The following is a 14,646-nucleotide window of genomic DNA, read 5'->3' on the forward strand; positions in this document are numbered from 1 at the left end:
TTTTAATGATGTTGATTCTACCAATCCATGAACATGGTATGTTCTTCCATCTGTTTATGTCTTCCTCTATATCTTTTTTCAACGTCCTGTAGTTTTCTGAGTAGAGGTCTTTTACCTCTTTAGTTAAGTTTATTCCTAGGTAGCTTAATTTTTTGGTGCGATGGTAAACGGGATTGTTTTTATAATCTCTCTTTCTGAAAGTTCACTATTGGTGTATAGAAATGCCTCAGATTTCTTGGGGTTAATTTTGTATCCTGCTACATTGCCAAATTCATGTATTAAGTCCAGTAGCTTTTTGATGGAGTCTCTAGGGTTTTGTATGTATAATATCATGTCGTCTGCAAATAAGGACAGTTTTACTTCCTCTTTTCCAATTTGGATGCCTTTTATTTCATCTTCTTGCCGAATTGCAATGGCTAACAATTCCAGTACTATGTTGAACAGGAGTGGTGAGAGGGGGCATCCCTGTCTTGTTCCTGTTCTTAGGGGAAATGGTGTTAGTTTTTGTCCATTGAGTATGATGTTGGCTGTGGGCCTGTCATATATGGCTTTTATTATGTTGAGGTATGATCCTTCTACTCCCACCTTGCTGAGAGCTTTTATCAAAAATGGGTGTTGAATTTTGTCAAATGCTTTTTCTGCATCAATTGATATGACCATGTGGTTTTTTTCTTTCAATTTGTTTATGTGATGTATCACGTTTATTGATTTGCGGATATTGTACCATCCTTGCATCCCTGGGATAAATCCTACTTGGTCATGGTGTATGATCTTTCTGATGTACTGCTGGATACGATTTGCTAAGATTTTGTTGAGGATTTTGGCATCTATGTTCATGAGGGATATTGGCCTGTAATTCTCTTTCATTGTGTTGTCTTTACCTGGTTTTGGTATTAGGGTGATGCTGGCTTCATAGAATGAGCTGGGAAGTGTTCCTTCCTCTTGAATTTTTTGTAGTAGTCTGAGGAGGATAGGTTTTAGTTCTTCCTTGAATGTTTGGTAAAACTCCCCTGTGAAGCCGTCTGATCCTGGGCTTTTGTTTGCTGGAAGGTTTTTGATGACTGCTTCAATTTCTTCCATAGTTATTGGCCTGTTGAGATTATTAGATTCTTCCTGATTGAGTTTTGGAATGTTGTATTTTTCTAGGAATTTGTCCATTTCCTCCAGGTTGTCTAGTTTGTTGGTGTAGAGCTGTCCATAGTATTTTTTAACAATCATTTGTATTTCTGTGGGGTCTGTTGTTATTTCGCCTCTATCGTTTCTGATTTTGTTTATTTGGGTCCTCTCTCTTTGCTTTTTGGTGAGTCTGGCTAGAGGCTTGTCAATCTTGTTTATCCTTTCAAAGAACCAGCTCTTGGTTTCATTGATTTTCTGTATTGTTTTTTTGGTCTCTATGTGATTTATTTCTGCTCTAATCTTTATTATCTCCTTCCTTCTGCTCACTCTGGGGTTTTCTTGTTGCTCTCTTTCTAATTCTTTGAGTTGTAGAGTTAGATGATTTACTACCATTTTTTCTTGTTTTTTGAGATAGGCCTGTAGAGCTATAAACTTCCCTCTCAGGACTGCTTTCATTGCGTCCCATAGGTTTTGGATTGTTGTGTTTTCATTGTCATTAGTTTCCAGGATGTTTTGAATTTCTTCTTTGATTTCATTGGTAACCCAATCAATATTTAATAGCATGCTATTCAGCTTCCAAGTGTTTGAGTATTTTGGGTTGTTTTTATTGTAGTTTATTTCTGATATTATGCCATCGTGGTCTGCGAAGATGCTTTTTATGATTTCAATCTTCTTGAATTTGGGGATACTTTGCTTGTGACCCAATATATGGTCTATTTTTGAGTATGTCTTATGAGCATTTGAGTAGAATGTATATTCCCTGGCTTTGGGGTGAAGTGTACTGAAGATGTCTATTAAGTCCATCTGATCTAGTGAGTCATTTAGGATTGCTGTATCTTTGCTGATTGTTTGTCTAGAGGGCTTATCCATTGTTGTCAGTGGTGTATTAAAGTCCCCTACTATGATTGTATTGTTGTCGATCTCTCCTTTGATATCTTCCAGGAGTTTTTTTATGAATTTGGGTGCTCCTGCATTGGGTGCATATATGTTTACCAGGGTTATATCCTCTTGTTGTATTGATCCCTTTAGTATTATGAAGTGGCCTTCCTTATCTCTTGTTATGGCCTTCACTTTGAGGTCTATTTTGTCCGATATAAGTATTGCTACCCCAGCTTTCTTTTCCTTTCCATTTGCCTGAAAGATATTTTTCCATCCTTTCACTTTCAGTCTGTGTGAGTCCCTTCTAATGAGGTGGGTTTCTTGTAGACAGCAGATGTATGGGTCATGTTTTTTTATCCATTCAGCCACTCGATGTCTTTTGGTTGGAGCATTTAGTCTGTTTAGGTTTAAAGTTATTATTGAAAGGTACTTGCTTGTAGCCATTTCTGTTTTTGTGTGGCTGTTTTCTTTCTGAGCTTTTTATTTCTTCTTTTTATACCAGTCCCTTTAGCATTCCTTGCATTGCTGGCTTGGTGGTGATAAACTCCCTTAGCCTTTTTTTGTCTGTGAAGCTTCTTATTTCCCCTTCAAGTTTGAATGATAGCCTTGCTGGATAGAGTATTCTTGGATTCAGTCCTTTGCTTTGCATCACTTTGTAAATTTCTGTCCATTCTTTTCTGGCCTGATATGTTTCTGTTGAGAAATTATTTGACAATCTAATGTGAGATCCCTTGTCTGTAACTTTCCGTCTCTCTCTTGCAGCCTGTAAGATTCTCTCTTTGTCCTGAACATTTGCCATGGTAATTATGATGTGTCTTGGTGTGGGTCTTTTCGGGTTCACCTTGTTTGGGACTCTCCGGGCTTGTGTGACTTTTTTCTTCCCCACCTCAGGGAAGTTTTCTGATATTATTTCTTCTAATAGGTTTTCTAATCCTTGTTCATCCTTCTGTTGTTCTGGTACCCCTATTATTCGTATGTTGTTTCGTTTCATGTTGTCCCAAAGCTCCCTTAGGCTCTCCTCCTGTCTTTTAATTTTTTTCTCCAACTGCAGTACATTTTGGGTGTGTTTTGCTTCCTTGTCTTCTAATTCACTAATTCGGTCCTCCGCTTCTCCTAGTCTACTGTTGATACTTTCAATAGAGTTTTTCATTGCCGCTATATCACTCTTCATTTCTTCTTGGGTCTTACTTAAGTTGTTGATTTTTTCATCTGTTTCTTCTAGCTTCTTCCATATGTTATCGATTTTTTCATCTGTTTCTTCTTGCTTCTTGCAGAGGTTGTTGATTTTTTCCTCCATCCCGTTTATGCACTCTAGGACCCTTATTCTGATTTCTTTTTCTGTCATGTTGCATGCCTCTTTATTACTTAGCTGCTTTTCCGGAGAGTCCTCCTTCTCTTTCCTTTGGGGGTTTCTTTGTCTACCCATGTTTGATCTCACTGATATATCTAGACGTTGAGTCGTTCAGTGGTTGCTCCCTTGGTGGCAGTGACTCCTTGGTTTGTGGTTGCTCTTCGGGCGGTTGCGGTAGCAGCTGCTCTTCAGTTGGCAGCAGCTCCTCTGGTGGGTGCTGTTCACAGCTGTGGTGGCTCTTCTGGCTGGTGGGGCGAGGTTTCACGTACAGCTGCTGTTCCTCGGCAGAGGGTGTGGTGCTCAGGAGGTTGCTGTTGCTTGGATCTGCTGCGTTGATTTAAAGGCACAAAATACAACACAACAAGGCACCAAGTACCAGGCACTATACACAAATATATTCACGATATTAATAACCCCAAATAAAGGTGACCACCTGAATTAAGAGAATTAGGGGATAAGGAAGAAGGAAGAGAAAAAGAGAAAAGAGAAAAAAGAAAAGAAAAGTAGGGACCAAAAAAAAAAAAAAAGGAGTGAAAAAATGAAATTGGGAAAAAGGAGGGGGGAAAATAAAAGCGAGAAAAGAAAAGAAAAGAAAAAAAAAGAGCGAAAAGAGAGATTGAAGTGGAAGAGGGGAAGAGACTTTTTTATATGAGGAGAATACTCCTATAGAACAGCCATTAATCCCAACAAATTCCAGCAACAGCTCCCTGGAGATGAATGCAAACTAGAAACAACCAATAATATAACGATGAAAATAGAATGGAGAACACTAATCCCAAAATAAAATAAAGAGAAAATAAAATGGCACTTAAAAAAAATGGTAAAATGGTAGCAGTAATAATACTGGTTAAAAATAAGAAGGTAGTAATTAAATGGGTAAAATCAGGTGATGGAAAAAGAAGAAAAAAAAAAGAAAAAAAATTGGTTTCTTAGTTAAAAGGTGAAAAAAGAAAAAAAAAATTGCAGTAGTGAAGGTGCTTCGGTTCTTCTATTCTTCAGTGTGGCTCGCCTTAGACCTGCCAGGTACTCAGGAGAGTGTTGAGTTTCCCTGCGATACACTGTTCCTCTGTGTGTAAACCACAGTCCTTATTTTAAAGCAAGCCGCATTTGTTTCCCAGACTGCCTTATTTTGTGTTTAGCAAAGAGTCAGTTTGTGGGTCAGCCTCTGGGTGGCAGTGTTCTGGGGTTGGCCTCTGAGGCTATAGGGCCTCTCTGTCCAGTGGAAGTTCACTGCCCAGAGCTGGCTGCGTAATAGTTACTGGCGCTGTGTTGTTGCTGGGATTGAAAATCCCTCTATAGGCCAGACCCTGTTAACTCTATAGGCCAGACCCTGTTAACTCCCAGGGACTGATCAGGTTATTTTAATCCTTGATCTCCTACAGGGTGGAATCTGGGTGTGGCTGTGCTCCTTGCCTGGGGGCTGGGGGGAGGAGTCTCACTCTCAGGAGAGAATGGCTGCCCCAGTCCTGGGCTCAGGGGTGTCTCAGCACTCAATTCGCTGCCACCTCTCCCGCCCCCCCTTCTCTCCTCAGTCTCTCCCCAGATTCCACTCCTCCGCACCCTCTCCCTCTCTTCAGCACAGGTGAGTGTCTATATCCGAAATGTCCCATGAACAGGATTCAGTGAAAACAAACAAACAAACGCCGGCCGCGGAAACGGGGAAGGCTTGGTTTCTGTAAGCTTCTTCTCTTACCGGGACTGCATGGTCTGGTCAGCTCTTCAGGCTGCCCCCTTTAGGCTCAATCCTCCGTGATCACAGAACCCAGCTCTCAATTCCCCTGGCGGCGCCAGGAATCCCGCGGTTCCCCCCCGCCCCCCCGTCAGGGGCTGTGCCTGTCCCAAGAGACGCGGCTGTCTGCCACGCGGTCTCCCTCTGACTCTCTGGCCTCAGAGGTCTGGCAAACTTTCCTGCCCAAATCCCTGGTTTTTTTACCTTTCCAGGGGAGTTCTGCTCTTCCCGGCTGCAAACCGTCTCACCAGCTGAGCAGTTTCGCCAATTCGGGGTGGATGTTACTAGTTTCAGCTGCTCACTCCATTTGCTCCAGGACACGACCTGGGATGCGTCTGCCTATACTGCCGCCATCTTCCGTCTCCCCCATTCCCATTCTTGACTCCCAAGACACTCTTTTCCCTAAAGCACTAAGGATAAAATCCAAATTTCCAAACATTAGCCTGCAATGTTCTACATGACATTGCTCCAGACTACATTTCCAGACTTACCTCCACTCACACTCCCCAGGTTCACTCTACTCTAATCACCCTGGCTTTCATTTCCTTGAACTGTCCAAGTTTTTGCCAGTCTGGTTCTTCATTATTTGCTACCCCTGGCACCTAGAAGTCCTACTGTTCTCCTTCCCCCAATACTCTCTTTGCCTGGCTAAGTCCTAGGTATTCTTCATGTTTCAGCCAAAGTGTTAAAGATTTAAGACAATGGAATATGATGCACTAATTTATACCCATCTACAAAACATCCTAGCTCACTGTCTTTGAATTCTTGGCCTCAAAAGTAACAACTGTGTTGTCACTGTTGTTTTGTCTTTAAGCTAATTCACGGGATTTTTTTCCTTTCAAGAGGAATAGTCCACTAAAGTAAATGTAGGAAAAGAGAAGGCAAAAGGAAATTTATCTTGTTAGCATTTTTCAATGAATGTTAGCTCTTACCAGAATTGGAAGTTAAAACCACAATTGTGGCATATCATTAGCCTTCTCCTTCACAAACTTCTTTACCTCACTTTTTGGGTCCATAATTTCCAGTAAAACTTGTGAAGATTCAATAATTTATTCATTCACTCCTTTATGCATTCTTTCAACAAATATCCACTCAGCACTATGTTAGGAACTGGCAATATAGCAATAGCAAACTAGATATGGTCTATCCTCACAGAGCAAACAGTTAAGCAAGTCCCCAGCTGGTTTGGCTCAGTGGATAGAGCGTCGACCTGCAGACTGAAGGGTCCCGGGTTTGATTCCGGTCAAGGGCATGTGCTTCGGTTTCAGGCTTGATCCCCTGCCCTGGTTAGGACCAGTACGGGAGGCAACCAATCAATGTGTCTCTTTCATGTTGATGTTTCTGTCTCCCCTTCATTCCACTCTCTCTAAAAATCAATTTAAAAATATCCTCAGGTGAAGATGAGGAACAACAACAAAAACCAGTTAAGCAAGGGAGACAAACAATAACCAAGTAAACACATAACCATATATTTTCAAGTTTATTGTTACTGCTGTGAAGGAAAAAACATAGGTACATTAAGAATATCTATCAGAGAAACCAAACCTAGTCTGGGGAGGGAGAGCAGAAAATAACTTTCCTAAGCCCAGCCTGCCCCCTCTAACAGTCTGGGAGCCCTCACAAGATGTCCTACTGATGTCCCTGTGAGGAGCGGGCCTAAGCTGCAGTCTGGCCTCCCTCTGTGGAAGGCAACTGGCCGATCAGGTATATAGATACTTTCTGAAGGCAGCACAGACTCCTTCCTTATTTCTTTCCTCTGCGGTTGGAGAATAGGGGACTAAAAGGTGGACACAGAACTGTGGCCGGGCCTGGGGTTCTTGTAGGCAGCAGAAAGAAGGAGAGGGCTGGGGAAAGTCTAGACATGGTTTTCTTCAATTGTCCTTCCTTCCTCCAGGCCCCTCGCTCTGTTCTCCCCTTGTCGTCGTGGACACTTGGGTCTTGGACTGACAGGAGCCCAGCGATGGTGGAGTTCAGCCCCCTCACTTCTCAGCTGAACATACAACCACCTCACATTCCAAGTGGAGCTGTTTTCAAGTGGCTACAGTGCTGGCAATTCATGCCTCCCAGCCTTTCCCCTCTCGGGTTTCCTCCTTGGGTCAGTTGCAAACTTCACCGAGACACCGAAGCAACTGTGCCCTAGTACTTCTGCACCGGCCCCTGCCAGGGCCCACACCAGGAGGATACCAGCTGAGGTCCCCTCCCTGCACCCAGCACTCTCCTCCCTGTTCTACCACTGGGAGAGGGGAACAGCTCACCTGCTCTGGACCCTGCCAAGCTGGCAGGCTGAGGCACAGGCCAGGCGGTGCAGCCTAGGGTGCTGGTGGCTGTGAGCCTTCTCCCCATCCCTGAAGCATGGGGTGAGGTTGCAGCAGCTCACAGCTGCCCCTGGGCACCATGCATGGAGATACCACTCTCCACTGAGCCACCGTCTGCCCAGGACCTGTGGGGGTTGGGGTAGCCTCGGGCTCCCACTGGCCCCACTGTAGCCAGACGGCCACCCCCACTGCCGGAGGGCTGTGCATGCTCCATGGGCCTCATCGCCCTCATGAATCCCCGTGGTCTGGCCATCCCATCCCAGGAAGTGGCCATCCTGATTGCCATAGCTCACTCTCCGGTGCAGTTGGGCCTGCCCAGCAAGCATGTAGGCAGGAGCTGGGCCTCTGAGGGGAAGGAGGAGGGATGTGGGCCAGGGCAGAAGTGGGGAACTTGGTGGTGTAAACACAACCCCCCGCCACCTCGTGCTGGCCTCTCACTGCACTGCATTCCCTAACCACTGGGTGCCTCTGCCCAGCACTGTGCTCTCGGGCCTGGGGTGGGGATGAGGGACCTGGAGCTGTGGCCTGAAGGCAGCCCTCGCTGGCCTGAATCACAGTGGTTGATCAGGGAGGGATGCGGGGTGCTAAATTCCTCTCTCTCTCTCTCTCTCTCTCTCTCTCTCTCTCTCTCTCTCTCTCTCTCTCTTCCTCTCTCTCAGAGGGCCCAGTGTCCGGGAGGGCGGGACTCAGGCCCCACTCACCATTGTATTGCTGCCCATTCTGTTGCTGCTGAGGTGGCGGCGGGGGCTGCTGACCTGGCCCAGGCCCCTGGCCAGCCTCCTGCGCCTGGACCCCAAGCAGCAGTGGAGCTTCCAGCAGCCAAAGCAGCAGCAGTAGCCAGCTGGGGGGTGGCGGCGGTGGTGGCCAGAGTCCCAGCTCCCCTCTGCCATGGCCCTGCCGGAGTGCCCGGCACAAAGTTCCCAGCTCCCAGCGCCAGCTGCTGGGGACTTCTTAGGTGCCTCCTCCTCCCCACCGCCCTCGCTTCATGAATCCAAGTTTCTCCAGAGGCAGCGGCTGCAGGATGCAGAACAGGAGACAGGGGAGCAGGCTGAGTGCGGCTCGGGCTGGACAGAGGGCACGGGGCAGAGGAGATCTCCCAGGCAGCAAGGGGAGTCGCTGCCCCCTGGGGAGATCTCCTCAGAGAGCGCGCGCAGAGCCAGAGCCACACTTGGCCCACTCCCCTGTCTCCCACTCTGGGTCCTGCAGCCATCGCCTCTGAGGAAAATTGGGATTCATGAAGCGCAGACAGCTGGGAGAGCCGGGTGGCTCCAGAGTGCTCCAGAGGGGCTCATGCTAAGGCAAGCAATGCCGCTGCCGATCCCCCGCCCACCCCCAGGTTGCACACAGGAATGGGGCCCCTGTTTCTGGTAGGCAGGTGAAGCAATCGGCACCGCTTGCCTTGGCCCCAGCCCCCTCCAGCCTGCAGATCGCACACGGGAGTGGGCCCGTGTCTCCGGTGGGCGGGGGAGGGCTCTGGTGTAGGGATCAGCACCGGTTGCCTTAGCCCCAGCCCCTCCCCCCATGGCACACAAGGGCCTGGATTGTGGCTTGTGCTGTCCTACCCTGCCTTCAGTATGCAAATTAGCCGCCATCTTTGTTAGCGGTTAACTGCCATCTTAGTTGGCAGTTAATCTGCATATCACCCTGATTAGCCAATGGGAAGGGTAGTGGTCGTACGCCAATTACCATGTTTCTCTCTCATTAGATAGGACTAGAGGCCCGGTGCACAAAAATTTGTGCACTCGGGGGGGAGAGGGGGTCCCTCAGCACGGTCTGTGCCCTCTCACAGTCTGGGATCCCTCAGGAGATAACGACCTGCTGGCTTAGGCCTGCTCCCGGGTGGCAGAGGGCAGGCCCAATCCCTAGGTGCAGCCCCTGGTCGGGCTCAGAGCAGGGCCGATTGGGGAGTTGGGGTGCCGCCCTCTGTCATGCACAGAGCAGGGCGGATTGGGAGGTTGTGATGCCACCCTCAGTCATGCTCAGGGTAGGGCCGATTGGGTGGTTGGGGCACCGCCCCCTGTCACACTCAAGGCAGGGTCGATGGGGAGGTTGCGGCGCCACCCCCTGTCACGCACAGAGCATGGCCAATCAGGGGGTTGGGGCGCTGCCCCCTGTCACGCACAGAACAGGGTCAATCAGGGGTTTGGGGAGCTCCCCTCTGTCACGCACAGAGCAGGGTGATCGGGGGTTTGAGCGCTGCCCCCTGTCACACTGATCCCGGTGCTGGGAGGCATATTACCCTTTTACTATATAGAATAGAGGCCTGGTGCCTGGGTGGGGGCTGGCTGGTTTGGCCTGAAGGGTGTTCTGGATCAGGGTGGGGGTCCCCACTGGGGTGCCTGGCCAGCCTGGATGAGGGGATGATGGCTGTTTGCAGCTGGTCACACACCCTTCAGGGTGGGGGTCCCCACTGGGGTGCCTGGCCAGCCTGGGTGAGGGGATGATGGCTGTTTTCAGGCTGGGACTGAAGCTCCCAACTGCTCCTTTTTTTCTTTTTTCTTTTTTTATTCTGGGCCACCTTTAGCTCTGAGGCTCCAGCTCTTAGGCCTCCGCTCCTGAAAGCAGGTATCTGGTTTGTTTAGGTTCTATAATCGAAACTCTGTATCAACTCCAGCTCTGAGATCCCGGGCTCGCTGAAAGCTGGTTTCTGGGGTTTTATTTGGCTTCTATATGTTACAATGTTTCTTAAACTGCAATCTCAGAGGCCTGCAGCGGCAGGCGGGGAATGTTGCAGTCCTCTGTCACTGAAGCAAGGAAGCCTCATGTTCAGTTTAAGCTGCCTGGCTGCCGGCCGCCATCTTGGCTGGCAGTTAATTTGCATATCACCCTGATTAGCCAATGGGAAGGGTAGCGGTCATACGCCAATTACCATGTTTCTCTTTTATTAGGTAGGATTCCAGAACACTTTTGAGAGCCTAAACAGAGAACACTAAATCATTTGATCAGATCAATGAAAAGACAAAAAATACACTTTTCTGGTAATAATAAGGCCAATTGCTATGTAACTGACTGTATCACAGTATAATTAATTGGCTTAAGTTCTTAAGACTACTGAAATAAGTAGACCATCCATTTCATGGTCTTATCTCAATTACTTAATTGATCATGTAGTAGTCTAATGGTTAACCTATAAAATCTATCCAGCTATCACTATAAAAGTGGAATAGCTTATTAGTATGAGAAAACTATATTTTCTATCAGAGTGGCAGAAATGACTGTAAATGATCAGAATCCTATATAATAAAAGTGTAGTATGCAAATTGTCCCCTCTACCAGGAGTTCTTACGGGAGTTTGACCAGGGGGTGGGGCCAGCCAGGGGAAGGGAGGGAGTACCTGGCTAGCCAGTGCCAGCCGCCAAGGACCCTACTAGTGCACAAATTTCGTGCCCTGGGCTTCTAGTATTAGTGTAATTGTATTTAGGCCCTTGCTAAAGTTTGTTAGAATAATAAAGAGAAAAGAGAAAACATTAACCATTTATTTTTTTTATCAGGGCTATTTTGCCATGTTTCTCCCTTCCTCATGCAGTTTCAGAAGAAATTAACAAAATCCAATTCTCTTTTCAAAGTTACAGTAACTTCAAGAGTTTCAGTTTCCATGATATAGGAAGCTTTGGCATTGTTGCAATCCACAGGATGGGGAAAGTTCAGCAACAATTTCCTAAACAAAACAAAACAAACATAGAATGAGCTTCCTAAAGTGATAGAAAGGAGACATCACTTTTAAGAAGGCAATGGAGAAAGCAAGTTATACCATTAGAACATTATAAACCAGAAACAAAGCAAAAAAAAAAAACACACCAATATTTAGACAGTACTAGTACTGGATCAAAAGTACGCCTAAATAACACAAATAGTTTTTGTATTATGACAGTTTTTTGGCCTTAAAAACCCAAGCAGTGGTTTTTATTCCCTCCTCTTTTTTTCTAAATTGACCTCATTTTGTATGATATAAACATAGTCTCAGGCTATGTTTATAGACATAAAAATAGAACCATTGCCACCTTTAAGTTGGTTGGATAGATTTGTTGACAGCCATACTTATGTGTGCATGGATTGTAGATAGTTGACACAAATCTGAAAATTGAAATGGTTCCACAAGAATTCTGCTAACAAAACTTTAAGCTGAGTCTTTAAGACCTGGAATGATTTCAATTCCAGATCAATGAGAGTGCTTCTCTCCGCTTGTTTCTGGTTCTTTCTACTATGCATTAACAAAAAGTCCCAATGAGGGATTGCTGGGTTTATTTTGCAGTGGATGGCTCAGTTTCTGGATAACTTCATGCTTTAGATGCTTTACGGGGATATGACATCCATAATTCTGCCATAGTGATATTAATGTAAATTATGCATGGGGTTGGTACATGCTGGTATCTGAAGAAAATTAAATTCATGAAACACTTGGTACCTTACATTCTCGATAGAGAAGGCTTAAGTATCTCCATAAAATAGTGGACAGAAAAGCTCATTTACAAGTTATAAGGTCTAAATCAGTAGGAATTTTGATATTTTTAGGGGTACTTATTGAATACTTGTATAAATAACTAGTATTTGGCCCTAACTGGTTTTGCTCAGTGGATAGAGCATGGGCCTGTGGACCGAAGGGTCCTGGGCTCGATTCCAGGCCAGTGCAAATACCTCAGTTGCAGGCTCCTCCCCAGCCTGGGTCCTGGTTGGGGCACATGCAGGAGACAACCAATTTCTGTGTTTCTCTTACATCAATACTTCTATCTTTCCCTCTCTTCCACTCTCTCTAAAAATCAATGGAAAAATATCTTCAGGTGAGGATTAAAAAAAAAAAAAAAAAAGAACTAGTATTTGAAAACAAAAACCTTGAAAATCAATTGCTTTTTTACTGATTTGCAGACCTAAATTCAGGACACTGGGCTCATTAAAAGTATTTACCACACATCTACAGAAGCTGAAGAAGAAATTTTATGTGACTTTTATTTTATCCCAGATATATAAGATAGGAGAACCACCTCCTTTCACCTTAACTAATGAAATCATGAGGTATTTTAATGTAGCCTTTAATATTTGATATCTCAAAAAAGTAGGTGCAGAAACATTTAGAGTCCATCTTTTTAAATATATTAACAATATAAGTTGTGCTACAGTTATATTTGCTTTATCCCTTATTCTACAAATTATAATATATTCACTTTAAAAAGAAAGCAAAGTTCAGTGGTAGTAACTTCACTGCACTGAAAGACAACTATAAATCACCTGAAGAATAAATTCCAATGACAGTATACACTTCCCTGTCCAGAAAGAAATACATTTTAAAAAGACAGTTAGTGGCCATTGGAATGATCCATCTATCCCTGCATTTCTGTCTAGTCCTTAGTTATGGCTTTACATAATACAATTTTGAATAATACAACCTGTGTAACTTATTTAGACTCTTAGGAGAAGGAACGTATTTTGATCTAATCTGTTTACTGTCTCATATCTGAGATTTATATTTAAACAAAGCAAAATTTTTCCTAATACTTAACCATTGAAGGATAGGAATGTATCTTATCTTGGTGTCCCCCCACTATCTAGCAGAAGAGTTTATAAATATTTGTTGAGTGAATAAATAAATGAGTGAAAAGCAAACTGGTCACCACAAAGTGATATTTGAATAACTACTATAGATTAGTAATTAGTACTATAAAATGTGAACAAACGTTTAAACCCAAATCCCTCTGCCTTTACATTGATAATGTATTTTTATTTTAAGAAGCTAAAGTTTAGACACTGGTCAAATATTTATCCAGTCCCAATTTTCATTAGGAATTATGTAAAGGCAGACAATAATATATGAAAATAAAAAAATATCTATACAGTGAACATCAGAGACTTGCATGCTCACATTTATAATGGAGAATTCAAGATGATGTTGCTTGCAAGAGATATACATAAAGGACAATCTTGCTCTGTGCATACTTACATAATGTAATTTTTATTTTATGTAGTTAATAAATGCTTTGATTTACATATCTGTGTAAAACACAGACATGGCCTTTTTTTAAAAAATTTTAATCCTCACCCAAGGGTATTTTCCCATTGATTTTTAGAGAGAGGGAAAGACAGAGAGAAATATCGATGCGAGAGAAATACATCCATTGGTTGCCTCCTGCATGCGCCCTGACCAGAGCCTGGGCCAAGGAGGAGCCTGCAACTGAGGTACATGCCCTTGACCAGAATCAAACCCAGGACCCTGAGTGGCCAATGCTCTACCCACTCAGCCAAACCGGCTAGGGCAAAACATGGCCTTTTTAAGGTTTCCTATTGGAGATAAGATATAACTATTTTCAAAAAAAGTGCAGAAATACCTTCTGAGCTGCAATTCACTATTCTATTTAGAAAACTTTAGGTATTGATGTCATGGAATATCAGTCAACAATCAAGTTGAATTAAAGGAGCATAGCAAAGGTGAAAATAATCTAAAGCAGCACTCAACTAAAATTAACTTATACTTGTCTTTAGAATGTGCCTTTATTATGTTCAAGGAATTTAATTATGATATTCTTAGAATTCACTTTAAAAATAATGAGTGGTAGCAATACTTATATCTGACAACATAGACCTCAAAGTGAAGGCCGTAACAAGAGTTAAGGAGGGCCACTTCATAAGACTAAAGGGAACAATTCAACAAGAGGATATAACTCTGGTAAACATATATGCACCCAATACAAGAGCACCCAAATACATAAAAAAGTCTAGAAGATATCAAGGAAGAGATCAACAGCAATACAGTCATAGTAGGGGACTTTAATACCCCATTCACAACAGTGGATAAATCCTCTAAACAAACAAAAAAAAATCAGCAAAGAAACAGCAATCCTAAATGACTCACTAGATCAGATGGACTTAATTGACATCTACAGAACATTTCACCCCAAAGATACAGACTATACATTCATCTAAAGTGCACACAGGACATTTTTAAAGATAGACCACATATTAGGACACAGGCAAAGTCTCTTCAAATTCAAGAATACTGAAATCATATCAAGAACCTTCTCAGATCACAATGGCATAAAATTAGAAATCAACTACAATAAAAACAACGAAAAAAAGCAAACACTTGGAGGCTAAATAGCATGCTATTAAACAATGATTGGGTTACCAAAGAGATCTAAGAAGAAATAAAAAGCATCCTGGAAACAAATGACAATGAAAATACAACAATCCAAACTTGAACACAGTGAACTTCCTGAGAAGGAAGTTCATATCTCTACAAGGCTACCTCAAAAATAAAGAAAAAATGG

General features: G+C 43.9%; 1 protein-coding gene across 1 annotated transcript in view; it reads right to left on the bottom strand.

Moving 5' to 3' along the window:
- Positions 1-10,887: 10,887 nt before the first annotated feature.
- The window catches only part of DNAAF6 (dynein axonemal assembly factor 6), a 66,952-nt gene continuing 63,193 nt past the window's right edge, over positions 10,888-14,646 (bottom strand). The window contains exon 7 of the mRNA XM_036305767.1: positions 10,888-11,048. Within this exon, the coding sequence (XP_036161660.1) occupies positions 10,919-11,048 (130 nt within the window). The 3' untranslated portion in view covers positions 10,888-10,918. The remainder of the gene's footprint in view (positions 11,049-14,646) is intronic.

The sequence above is a fragment of the Myotis myotis genome, unplaced genomic scaffold, assembly GCF_014108235.1.
Source record: "Myotis myotis isolate mMyoMyo1 unplaced genomic scaffold, mMyoMyo1.p scaffold_m19_p_4, whole genome shotgun sequence".
Lineage (NCBI taxonomy): Eukaryota > Metazoa > Chordata > Mammalia > Chiroptera > Vespertilionidae > Myotis > Myotis myotis.